Raw genomic sequence first — 13028 nt, forward strand, 5'->3', positions numbered from 1 at the left:
TAGGCACTAAGTATGTAAAGAAAATAGTGAAATAATCCCTTCCTTCAAGGGAATTACATTCCATTGAGGAGACAACATATACATGTATATACACATAATCAAATCAAATCAAAAATCATTCATAAATTCATTAAAAGGCAATTTAAAGAGGGGAAGGCACCCATTGAAAGAAAGAGCAGGTGAAACGTGAGCTGAAATTAATTCTACAATGCAGAAGTGAGGAGGGAGTACATTCCAGGCAAGGAGGCTGTCCAGTGCATGAAGTCGAGAGCTAAAGAGTGGAGAGTTATGTCTGAGGAATAGTACAAAAGCCAAAGGAACATTTGACTAACTAACATTTACAGAGTGCTTTATCATTTGCAAAGGACTTCTCCCTTCCCTCTGAAATTACCCCCAATTTATCCTGTATAGATCTTGTTTGAATATATTTGTTTACATGTTTTCACACACACACCCCTTTTAAATGGCAAGCTCCTTGAGAACTGAGACTGGCTACTTTTGTTTTTCTTTATTCGTTCAGCATTTAATACAGGACCTGAAATGTAATAGGTGTTTAATAAATGTTAGTTGATTGACTGATTGAAGTCAGGTTATGCAGGGCTTTGAATGACCAGAGATGTTCTGTCTGACCCTAAAAGTAACACAGAGTCTCTGGAGTTAATTTAGTTAGGAAGTGACAGGGTCTGATCTTCAATTTAGGAAAACCACTTTGGCAGCTATATATTTGGAGAATGGATTGTAGTAAGAAGAGCCCTGAAGCAGGCAAGAGGTGAAGAGAATTAGAATTTGGATTGTATCTGAGTGAGTAGAAGGAAGGTTGAGAGATCTTGAGAAAGCCCAGAAAGTCTGTGAATTGCTCACAGTCATTCAACTAGCCCATAGCAAAAATGTGATTAGAACCTGAATTCTTTGACTCCAGATCTGTATTCTTCCCACTGCACCATGCTGTCTGTAGTCACACAGGTAGTATGTGACCTGGCTTTCTTTAAGTCCCAATGAAAAATCCATTATCTACAGCAATCCTTTCCCAACCCATGAGAAGATTTATTTCTAATATATTGAACTATTTCTATTATAATCTATTTCTAGATTTTGAACTGAAGTTCAAGTTTGTCATTAGGACCTCTTTACTCATTTCTTTGTTCCTGATAAGTTCAAAGAATGCTCACATCTTCCATTGTCTGGTGACAGAAAATTAAAATTGTGGATTCTATATTGCCCAATAAATAAAAACTAGATTAGGCCAAGTGTGTCTGTGTCCTTGAATTTGACATTGAAAAGTACTGAACAGTCACTCCTAACTGGGCAGAATTTGATTTCTCCTTCTAGACACTGGAATCATAGGACCAGGCATATGATTTCCATCATCAATCAAGGAATCAGGGAGGGACTAAGAAAATGATGGACTACCTCCTCATTGGCTATTCACCTATTAGAGATATCCTGGGATGTCTAGAGGAGGGCTTAATAGTGAGCTTCCAAAATTGTATTAAGGGACCCACAAAGCTTTCTTTGTCTTTGACTACTGAGAAAGATCACTGACCAATTAACTTATTGGTTATTGCTAGCCTAATCAATAAATTGATTTTCTTACCCAGAACCCAGTCTCTCAGAATTTTAATTGTCATACCCTCTTAATTCTATATCCCTCCCTCTTTGAATTTTTTCCCATTTTTCCTATCTATTTCTTGTTTTTATATATTTGCTTATTGTTTCCTCCAAAGATTGTGAGATCCTTGAGAGCAAGGACTGTCTTTTTTTCTTCTTTTTGTATCTTCAGCACTTACAGCACCTGGCACATAGTAGGTCTTAATGTTCACTGACTGGTCCTGTGACTTTAAGATCAGCACTCTTTCCACTTAAACACGAGGCTCCTATGGAAGTCTGTCTCATCAACAAAATGAGGATTGGACTAGATAAACTCAAAGATTCCAGCTCTAACATTCCATGATTAACATCTGAGATAGTGACATAGCCCTCTAGGCTGATACACCACTTTCTCACAACAATTTTAGGAGGTAGGTAGTGATGGGAATATATCACATCTTTTTTACACAGATGTGAAAGCTAAGGCTCAGGGAGGGCAAGTGATTTGCTTCTTATATAGCTGGGTGTCTGGGCTGACATTCAAATTCGGTTCTCTTACTGAATCACATGCTCTTCCCACTTCACCATACTAAATAATAATAGCTCACATTCATATGGTGCCTTAAGATTTGCAAAGTCTTACACTCAGACTACCCCTATGGGTGAGGGAGTATAGGTAGCATTACGCCCTTTTTACAGATGAAGAAAGTAAGACTCTGAGACATTAGAAACTCCCTAAAAACTACATAGAGTAGCTTTTAATTATCTGGGAGACAATGCTAAGTCTCCTAACATGCCCAGTCTATCCTATCAAGCCACATTACTTCTCGAGGTAAGTCTTTGTTGGCCAAATCAGCCTTTAATTCTGTCAGTTCACCACTCCTTTAGAATAATGTCCTGTTTCTTAAAGCTTCTTCAGAAGGCACATTTCTTTGAATTCTGTCTTTGGAACCCCTTCTTAGCTCTCATTCTCTGAAAAGGCTCTGAGTTAGCTCAGAAATCTCTAATATCTATACTCTTGGTCACACATGTGCTTACACGAACAAGTTATCATCTATAAACACCACCTACTATTTAGGGGTCCCATGTTATTTTTACCTTACTTTGGAATACCTGAAGATCCATGAGGATTTCTCTTCATGGGCTCCATCAATTAGCAGCACATTATAACCAGATACAGCATGAAGAGAACCACGTTCAGATCCTGCCTCAGATTCTTGACAGCTCTGGAGCCCTACACAAACTACTTTACCTTTCTCTGTCTGCCCCTGGTACTACTTGTGAACTTCCTAACAAGTCACAGACGGGCTGCAGATGTGCATTAGTAAGGGAAGGTCCCACCAGGGAAACCAGAGCTCTTCTGTGTATTCCTGATGTCCATGGCTCAGTTTTAGAAAAATCAATATGAAAGTCCCCTGAAAACCTCAAAGAATCTTCTCGCCCTAGGCTCCAGTTTCCTTATCAACAAAATGAAGGAACTGGGCTAGGTGATCTCATGGTGCTCATATCTACTTTGTCACTGGCCCAGCAATACCATTGATGCCTACATCTCTATATATTCCTGAGTATCTGAGCTTGAAGAATATGACTGGCATTCATTTAATAAAACCATTACCTGAATAAGTGCCATACACTTGAAGATCATACAGGCTATATTCCCTTTCCTTCCTTATTAAGGCATCTGACAAGAGCTGAACTTTGTGTTGTGCCAATTCTACCATATTGAGAATACTGAGATAATGAGAAGGTGAAATTCTGTTGCATAAAAGATGTGGCAATGCTCTCCAGCCCCCCAAAAACTGTGAATAGTATCTAGGAGTTACTCCCGGAATTTTAGATGTTCAGTTTTCTTGTAGTCAATGGACAAATAAGAAAAAAAGAGATTTGGGGTGCCTATAACTGCAAAGATTCTCAAGACATAAAATTCTCAGCCCCAAAAATGTACCCTTCTTCTCCTGAATCTTCTTAGAATGTTTCCACTAAAAAATGCACCTTACCTGCTGATTTCCATATACATCACATCTACCTACTTGGGGAAAATGATCTTTTAATCATTTTCTTTGAAGTTTGGAACCATAACTCTTATTCACTGGTTCTATCAGATTCCTACCCTATTCCTTTGATTTAATTAAAAGAAACATATTTTAAGTACCTCTGAAAGTCCAACTTAGTAGATCACACATGGTGTTCACTAGGGCTTCTGGAAAACAATGTGCTTTGAGTCAGTTTTTACTGTATGCCACACACTTTCCAGCTCTGCATTAGCTCTTTTCCCCTGAATTAATGGGTTTCTTTTTTTAAAAAACCTTTTTATATTGTTGTTATGCTAAATATAATGTATTGGTAGAGTCCTGGAGAAGTCATTACCACTCTTTAATTATAAGATGCATGACTTGTTATTTTCCAGACACCCAATTTTATACCTTACTCCCTCTCTCAATTAGTTTCTCTGAAGTTCTCATATTAAAACATGTAGGATCACTGATTTCTGGATTAACTAGAGCTATAAATTGTAACACCAGTAAAATTCCAACATGGTGAAAGGTTCCCGGCTGCGTAACAAACCACTGCACCCTATTCAGGCAGACACATTTCAAAAAATGTGAAATGGGTTACCTAATCTGTTTACAGAAGTATTCTTTCCCCCTCCTTCATTCCCTCAGCCCCTACCCCAAATAAAAATATTTTTCAATGACTTTTCATATTATTTTCATATTTGAATGTAAGTTTGTTTAATATTTCAACAACAAATGACCTTTTATTTCTTTATTCAGATAATGTAACAGTCATTTTACTAGAAAGAAGGTAGAAAAGAAGCATTTATTGTAGAAGATTTTATTTTTAAGTCCAATTACTGTACAACCAACCCAGGTCCAATTATTATTCCATCATTTACTGACCTGATCATCATAACGGTAAGTAAGGAACTGCTCTCCCGTCGTGTCTTCAAGAAAACTTCCTTGAGGAGAAAGGGCAAACTCAGGCAGGAAGTATGCCCCTGGAGACTTCTCTGCTCTTGCCTAAAAGAAAAGATCATCCCAGTCACATTCAGGTCTCAGGGAGCACACCACCCATGTGAAGGATGGTGGAAACATGGGAAAAAGACATTCCAAGATGAATCATGAACAGATGCCTTCAAGTGGAGAAAGGAAAGACTATGGGAGCAAGAGAGATTTTCATCGCCAGCCACAAGATGTCAGCAATGAGATTCCTGGTTAAAGCAGGCACTGAATTTGTCTGGCAGTTACCAGGGACTACTGATCTCCAAGAAATTAGTCATTAGAGAGCCTAGAAAAATGAGAATTATCCATTGCCTATATTACAGTGATGATCCAAATTCAACAGCTTGCATTCTTATTTTCCATTAGGATGCATTTTCTAGCCTCTTGATATTCAGTTCTCAATAGCAATCCTCATGATCATAAATGTGCTTACATGAACAAGTTATTATCCATAAACAGCACCCTCTGCTTAGCTGTCCCAGGTTATTTTTATCAATGCCTTCTTTTCTCACTCCTGTATCCTCAGGTATCTAAGAAGCAATAACAATAGTCTGTGGGAGATTTTTTAAATCTTTACTTTGGGTCTGAATGTAAAATAGGAGTTATACTTGATGTGAATGGCCCAGCCCAGACAGATTAACTTCATTCAACTTTATTTTAGTTCAATAAGCACCTACTAAGCACCTTCAGTATTGGAGGGGCTTTGAATACAAAGACCAAAAAAAAGGGAAAAAAATCTCTGCCCCTAAGTGGCTTACATTCTTTTTTCAATCAGGTCTACTCTTTGTGACATTATTTGAGGGAGAGGAGTTCTTGGCAAAGATACTGGAGTGGTTTGGCATTTCCTTTCCCCGCTCATTTTACAGATGATGAAACTGAGGCAGTCAGGGTAAATGACTTGCTCAGATTTCACAGCCAGTAAGTGTCTGAAGCTAAATTTGAACTCAGAAAAATGAGTCTTCAGGTCACACCTGGCACTATCCACTATGCCACCTAGTTGCCTACCTTATATTCTACTGGAAGAAAAAACATGTTTACACAAAGTCTTACTTCCTCAGAAGGGATAAGCTGCAAAAAAGTTAGATTTTCAAGTCAAGTCAATGCCATGCAGACCCAGATAAGACATACAATTCTCCTAATTTCTGGCTTGCCGCCCTTCTGAGATTACCTGTGCTATTAGGGATCTTTCCCCTCTCCATACCTCTATGTATGGGGACCGGGGTTGGAGCCTCTGCTCTGAAGCTTATTGGGAAACAATAAATAAATCATTTCTCTCGGGCTCTTTTTCCTCATCAATAAAATAGGAATTAATTATACGTAATTAATTATACTTACATACTGTGACTTCACAGGATTGTTATGTGGAAAGTACTTTATAAACTTAAAAAAGATCTATTATAATTATTACAAGACACAAAACCACCCTTTTGACAAAGAATCAAATGATATATGTGTGTGTATATATATATATATATACATATATATATATAACCCTCTCTTTCCTCCCACACCCACCAAGAATGTCTGAAATATTATTCAATTATGCATGCATGCATGTTGACAAATATTTCCTGAATACCTACACATAAGGCATTTGTGCTAAATGTTGTACAATAAACTATATTTTCTTTGCAAAAACATTAGATGACTTCAGACGAGATTTTTCTGTAGCAATTCACTGCAAACACTCACTAATGGACGAACAAATCCTAGGCCTAGTTTTGCTGCTACTTGGGTCAGTTACTTTAATTCTGAGGACCTCCATTTCCTTGTCTCTAAAATTAGAGGGTTGAACTTGATGGCCCCTAAGGTCCCTTCCAAACTTCGAGTTTCTTATGCCTAAAACGTTTAGGCTCCCCGTAGTCTGCTTCCATGCTGGCATATCTCATTTCCCACACTGGCCTCCTACTTAAGAAATTCAATTCCTCCCGCAACTCTAGTCATTTGTTTATGCAACAAACTCCAATCTTTCCATGAAAGTCACCTGGAGAGAAGACCATCACATGTCTGAATAGGCAGGGAGTGAATAAGGGGGAAATGATTTTCTCTCAGGAATGGAGAGCAAAGTGAGAACAGGAGAACTACTCAGGTGGAGAATCCAACACTGTAAAAGGAGACAAATGTTAGTTGGCAGGAGGGGGTGTTTGGCTACCAGTGGATTGGGGTGATAGGAGGGAAATGGGGTGTGAATGTTGTATAACTAAAATATTTCATCTGAGAACAACAGGGAAGTAAAGTGTGGAAATTAGGGATTGATTGATATGGTTATGAAAAGTGTTGATACCAGGGCAGGAAGAAAGGCAAGGGAGGGCATTTGTTCCTGAATTAATCATAAGGACATTAATCCTAATACTATCCAGAGGCATCATGGAATAATGGCCACAACGCCACATTTGTAGTCAGGAAGACCAAGGTTCAAATTCCATCTCTGATATTTACTAGTTATATGACTACGGTCAAATCATTTAATCTTTCTGAACCTCAATTCTCTCCTCTGTAATGGATAGAGCACTGGGCTTATAATCAGGAAGATAGCTCTTCCCAAATTCAAATCTGGCCTCAGATGCTTCCTAGCTGTGGGACCCTGGGCAAGTCACTTTACCCCCATTGCTAAGCTCTTGCTTCTTAGAAATGATATTAAGACAGAAGGCAAGGATTTTCAATAGATACATTAAAATAAAATAAAATATTATTCTGAAAAGGGATCTATAGACTTCAGCAAGCTTCCAAAGGAGTTGATAATACAAAAAAGATGATGAACCCCTGATCTAAGATCCTAAGTTGAAGAACAAGCATCTATCTGCACTGTAAAGGAAATTCCTCACATGGAGCTCCCCATACTAATAAGACTACAGATTTTGTCAAATAATAACAATACTCTGTAGTGCCCACTGTCAAATTTTCAGTAATGGCACATATACCTAGGAAACATTATAAATTAGGGATTGATTTAGTCTTTTGTTGACTGCCCAGACTGAAGAAAGTGTTAATAATGCAGATAAACTTAAAAGTGTGTCACTGCATCTATTTTCTGAGCAATTATAAATCAAGTCTTTCACACTCCTCCAAGCATATCACAGAACCACAAAAAATTATCAACAATATTTTCAATGAACAGTAGGATTAAATAACATACTCCAGATCACAACAAGTAGTAAATGGAGGAGATAGCATTCAAACTCAGGTCATCTGAGACTCACTGTATATTACCCTAGCTCTTATGCTGACATTTCCATGATTATTACAGACTTTCAAGCTAAAAAAAGTAGGGAAAGCACTTAGCTCTAGTAACTGCAACTTGAGAGAAAAGAAAAAGGGGAAGAGCGAGAAGAAGGAAGGAAGGTAACTGGATCAAAGTTCTAGAGCTGAAAAAAAAAACCCTCTGAGGCCACACACTCCAAATTTCTCATTAAAATAGATAAGAAAAATAACATGGGAAGATAGAACTTGCCCAAGATCAGAGAGATTACTACCATTTCTATGCTGATGATTCTCAGATCTACCTATCCTGCTCCAAATTCTCTGCTGACTTCCAAACTCACATCTCCAAGTGCCTTTCAGACAACTCAATCTAGATGCTCAGTAGACATCTTTAATTCAATATGTCCAAAGCTGCACTTGTTATCTTTTCCCCTAAGCCATCCCTCCCTCCTATCTTCCCTCTTATGTAACATTATTCTCCCAGGATCTCAGGCTCCTCACCTAGGAGCCATTCTAGACTCCTTACTACCTCTCACCACCCACATCTGATCACTGGCAAGACCTCTTGATTTCATTTTTGCAATATCTCTTGAAGATTTCCCCTTCTCTCCTCTAACACTGCCACTCTAGTGCAGGTCCCTCATCACCTTATGCCTGAATTACTGCATTAGCCTGATGGTGTCAGCCTGCCTCAAGCCTCTCTTCATTCATCTGTCCTCTATTCAGGCTTAAAGTGATTTTCCTAAAGCCCTACAGGTCCAGCCATGTTACTCTCTACTCAATAAATTCTAGTGACTCCCTGTTGCCTCTAAGATCAAATATAAGATCTTCTATTTTGCATTCAAATCCTCAGTAATAACTTTAGTCCCCACCTGCCTTTCTGGTGTTCTTACACCTTTCTCCCTGGCATGTACTCTTCAATCCAGTGGCGCTGGCCTCCTGGCTGTTCCATGGATAAGACATTCTTGCTCTCAGCTACGAGCATTTTCTCTAGCTGTCCTCCATTCCTGGAATGTTCTCCTTCCTCCATTCTGTATACCGACCTCCCTAGCTCCCTTTTAAGTCTCTGCTAAAATCTCTTTCCTTGGAAGTCTTCCCCAACAACTCAATTCTAATGCCTTTCCTCGGTTATTTCCTATCTGTTCTGTATATAGTTTGCTTTGTATATATTTGTTTGAATGTTGTTTCCCTCATTAAGAGATTGTCTTTTGTTTCTTTTTTTAAAATCCCATGCTCTTAGCACAGTTCCAGACACACAGCAGGTACTTAATAAATACTTATTGACTGATGGATTGAGATAGCAAGTGTTGGCAGCAGAATATGAACCAAAGTCCTCTGATGTGAGCATTATGAACCACGTTGTCCTCAGTCAAGGTTCCTCTATCTCTGAGGTTGTCTAATCAGATCCTTGAACAGTGAAATGAAGCTCAGTAGTCAAGGCAAAGAATCCCTAATATTCACCACTCTAACCTCTGAAGTAGGCATATAAAACCAATTTTAAGAACGGACGACAGGCTCCACAGTCTTATCATAGCATCTGCATCTGCAGCTGACTAGAAAGGAGGGAGATGATACATCGCTATGGGGCCATGGACTCTAAAGTCACCCAAGACGGGAAAACCTTCAAATTTCCAAAATTAGAAAAATAAAAGGGATCCACTGGCAAGGTTGGGGTTAGGCTGATACTAGCAATGGGTATCTTTCTCTATCCTCCCCAATAATCTCAGAATAGACCTTTTCTGTTTCCACTTGGTAGTTAAGGAAGGAAAAAGTGAGCCCTGCCTGTGGCCTCCAATATCACATAACTTTTTTCCTTTCTTCCTATCTTTCAACTAACATTTTTTATTACTATATGCAGCTAAGCTTTGTGAAATGATTACAACTACTTTGCTATAACTGGTTAGAGATTACTTTTTCATTGTGTCAAAGAACTTTAGAGATCCAATGAATACAACTCTTTAATTTTACATTTTTACATAATTTAATTAATTATTAAAGAAATATTTAAATGAAAAAATGAATGAATCAATAAGGTCCAGAAGGACTTATCTAAAACCATATCTCTAACTGAAGTAGGGCAAAGCCTACAACTCAGGTCTCTTTTTCTTTAAAACTTTTACTTTCTATCTTAGTAACAACTCTGAAACAGAAGAACTAGGGCTAGGCAAACAGGGTTAAATGACTTGCCCAGGGTCACACAGCTAGGAAGTGTTAGAGCTCAAATTTGAACCCAGATCCTCCTGACTCCAGGTCTGCCACTCTATCCACTGAGCCACCTAGTTATCCTGACTCAGGCCTCTTGATTCCTACAATAATAATCCTTTTCCTGCACTGGGGCTGTCTACTTCTTTATAGTATGTAAAATAAGTCAAGGGTAGTTTTTACACTTCCCAACCCTTACCATCAATATGGTTATAAGCTATTTCTTTTATCTTGGAAATAACATAAGCAATCATTTCTCCAAATACCAGCGATAACTACTCCATACAACAACACTCAAGTCTTCCTTTGCAAATATACTTTGTATTTACATAAGAAATTCTCATTCATCTTTATGGTTTCCCATCTGTGCTCTCTTATGTAGCCTCAATAAGATGTCATCTCCAGCATTCCATGAATTTGTGCTAAATAATCAAAAAGTGATCTCTAATTTTGTTTAAACTTTGCAGTGACCATCATGTCCTTTTTATTTTTCATTTTCCATTCTAGACAAATTGGCTTATAAAACACTCAGATGCTAAACAGAGCTCTGGTCTGGTTTTATGATTTTTTTTTCCTTTTGCAAACTAACTGACAACTCTAAGGAGGCAACTGTCGTGCTTAGGGGGAAAGCCCTTATTTGGGAATGAGAAAGAACTGGGTTCAATTTCCACTCCCTCTATTGGTGACTTTTAAAGAAGTCCCTTCACTATTTTTCAGGGCTTTATTTTCTTCATCTATAAAACGATGATGTTGGCATGGGATTTTGAAGATCCCTTCTAGGTCTAAAACCTATGATCTTACCTTCCTAACATATCTTGTGGGGTGGAAGGAGAGAGATTTGGGCTGCAAAGCTTAAGTCATGATCTCCCTGTAGCCAAGAAATGCTTAACAAAGCAGAGCATACTGACAAGCCAGGACCCCTAGGGGTTAACCCTGTAAGAGATTCATTCTATCTCTCTATCATTTTACAAATAAGGAAACTGAGGCCCAACAAAGTTAAACAACTTTAAACAAAGTTTAAAGTTAAAGTTAAAGAAGGTCACACAGGTGAAAATAAAGGACAGAATTTTAATGCTGGTTCTTTGCTTTTGGACCTTGAGCATCTCAAGTTCAAAATTATCAAAATGAGAACTTACTATTTTTGTCTCAGAACCTACCCCTCTTTCTAATACCATCAAGGGCATCACCATCCTTCTAGTAATCATGACTTATAAGCTTGGTTCCATCCCTAACTTCTCCCTCTCCCTCCCCTCACATATCTATTCAGCTGCCCAACTTTGATTTTGCTACACTACACTACAACATCTCTCATGCTAACCACATACAGTCACCACTCTAGTTCAGGTCCTCATCACCCTTTCCTTAGATTACAGCAACAGTGTTTTCATTGATCTCCCCACTCTAATTCTTCCTTCACAAAACTGCCAATCATTTTCCTGAATCTGTCAAAGCCCTATTCAATAAACTCCAGTGCTTCTCTAATAGTTTAGGAACCAACAAATTGTTCTTCTTGTCATTTAAGAAATCCTTTTGCAACCTGACCTCAAACTACCTTTCCAGTCTCATTGAACATCACTCTCTCCTTTATGGTCCAGTTAATCTATCCTTACTATTCCCCAAACATAACACTTTCATTTTCCATGGCTTTTGCATGACTATCCCAAGTGCCTAGAAGGTGCTTGTTCCTCACCTGCACCTCCTAAAATCCCTAACCTCTTCTAGACTTAACTGAAGGAATACCCTCTACATGAATTCTTTCCTGATCTCCATTTCCCCTCCCCAGCTACTAGCACCCTCCTCTTCCAAATTACTTTGCATCTATTTTACACATACTTATATGCATGCATATTATTTGCCCTGATATAAGGTAAGCTCCTTTCATTTTTGTCTTTAAATCCCCAGAATCTGGCCCAGTGCCTCCTACATAATAGGTACTTAATGATGGATTTCAAGACCTCAACCCAACCATAACATACAAACAATTGAGATATATTCACAAGGACCAGCCTGTGCCATGCAAACTTGGGCTTACGAATTTGAATCCCAACATATACTTTCCTAGAGATCAGAATTTTGAATCTATGGGAATTGGACTCTGTGATTGACCAGGAAGTCCCTAGAGTAAAGTTAAAGGAAAGCTTTCTAACTTTATCTTATTGTTTTTATAAGGATGTTTGATTAATACCTGCCCTTCTGCTGCACTGCATTATTTATCAAGAGATACCATGAAGTGCTACAGTGTTGGGCTTAGAGTCAGGAGGCCTAGGTTCAAATCTGTCCTTTAATACTTGTTAGCTTTTTGATCCTGAGTATAGTTGCTTCACCCTGCTGCAATTGTGGCATCTGTAAAATCAGGGTAATAATAATCATCACTATCTATTTCACAGCGTCATTGTGAGGAAAACACTTTGTTAACCTTAAAGTGGTATATGCTTCAATATTTCAAAATCATTTTGTTTTTATTGGTGTAGATATTCATTCTACCAACTCAGTTCCCAGATCCTCTACAGCTTAGTAAATGGTTTTCAAGATTTTCTGTGGTCTAACAATAGCTATGAAGAAAAAATTCTTGTCAAGAGCAAGATAATATGAAGACTATAATAATAAAGACTGGAAAAAGGTCATCTTTACTAATGAAACTTGCTTTTCCATCCAAGACTAGAGCAAAAACATTGCCAAAAGTCCAGGTAGGCCTATAAGATCTAGAAATCTTCATAACACTATTGTGGGTTTGTTTTTTTTTTTTACCAACACTCCCAAAAATATTTTGGATATTTTCTATTTCCAAAGGGCCTATGTCTTTTTCCTACTGATAAAATAATGAACTCTGATATATACAGAAAAACAGAATTGTTCCTAAATAAAAGAAATTTCCATGTGAACCCAACCCTAAATCATGCCACTTGTGAAATCTTCTGAAATTTACCCCAAAAGATAGAGCTAAACATGTTTCGGTGGCCTAGGAACTCATCTCATCTAAACTTCACTGAAAGACTGTTGGCTACAATCAGGTTACACCTGAAAAAATTATCTGTT

General features: G+C 38.1%; 1 protein-coding gene across 1 annotated transcript in view; it reads right to left on the bottom strand.

Annotated features, from left to right (window-relative positions):
* The window catches only part of ADAMTSL3 (ADAMTS like 3), a 616185-nt gene that overhangs the window by 528134 nt on the left and 75023 nt on the right, over nucleotides 1-13028 (bottom strand). Inside the window, exon 3 of the mRNA XM_044660156.1 lies at nucleotides 4488-4607. Coding sequence (XP_044516091.1) covers nucleotides 4488-4607 — 120 coding nt within the window. The remainder of the gene's footprint in view (nucleotides 1-4487; nucleotides 4608-13028) is intronic.

This window comes from Gracilinanus agilis, chromosome 2 (assembly GCF_016433145.1).
Source record: "Gracilinanus agilis isolate LMUSP501 chromosome 2, AgileGrace, whole genome shotgun sequence".
Classification (NCBI taxonomy): domain Eukaryota; kingdom Metazoa; phylum Chordata; class Mammalia; order Didelphimorphia; family Didelphidae; genus Gracilinanus; species Gracilinanus agilis.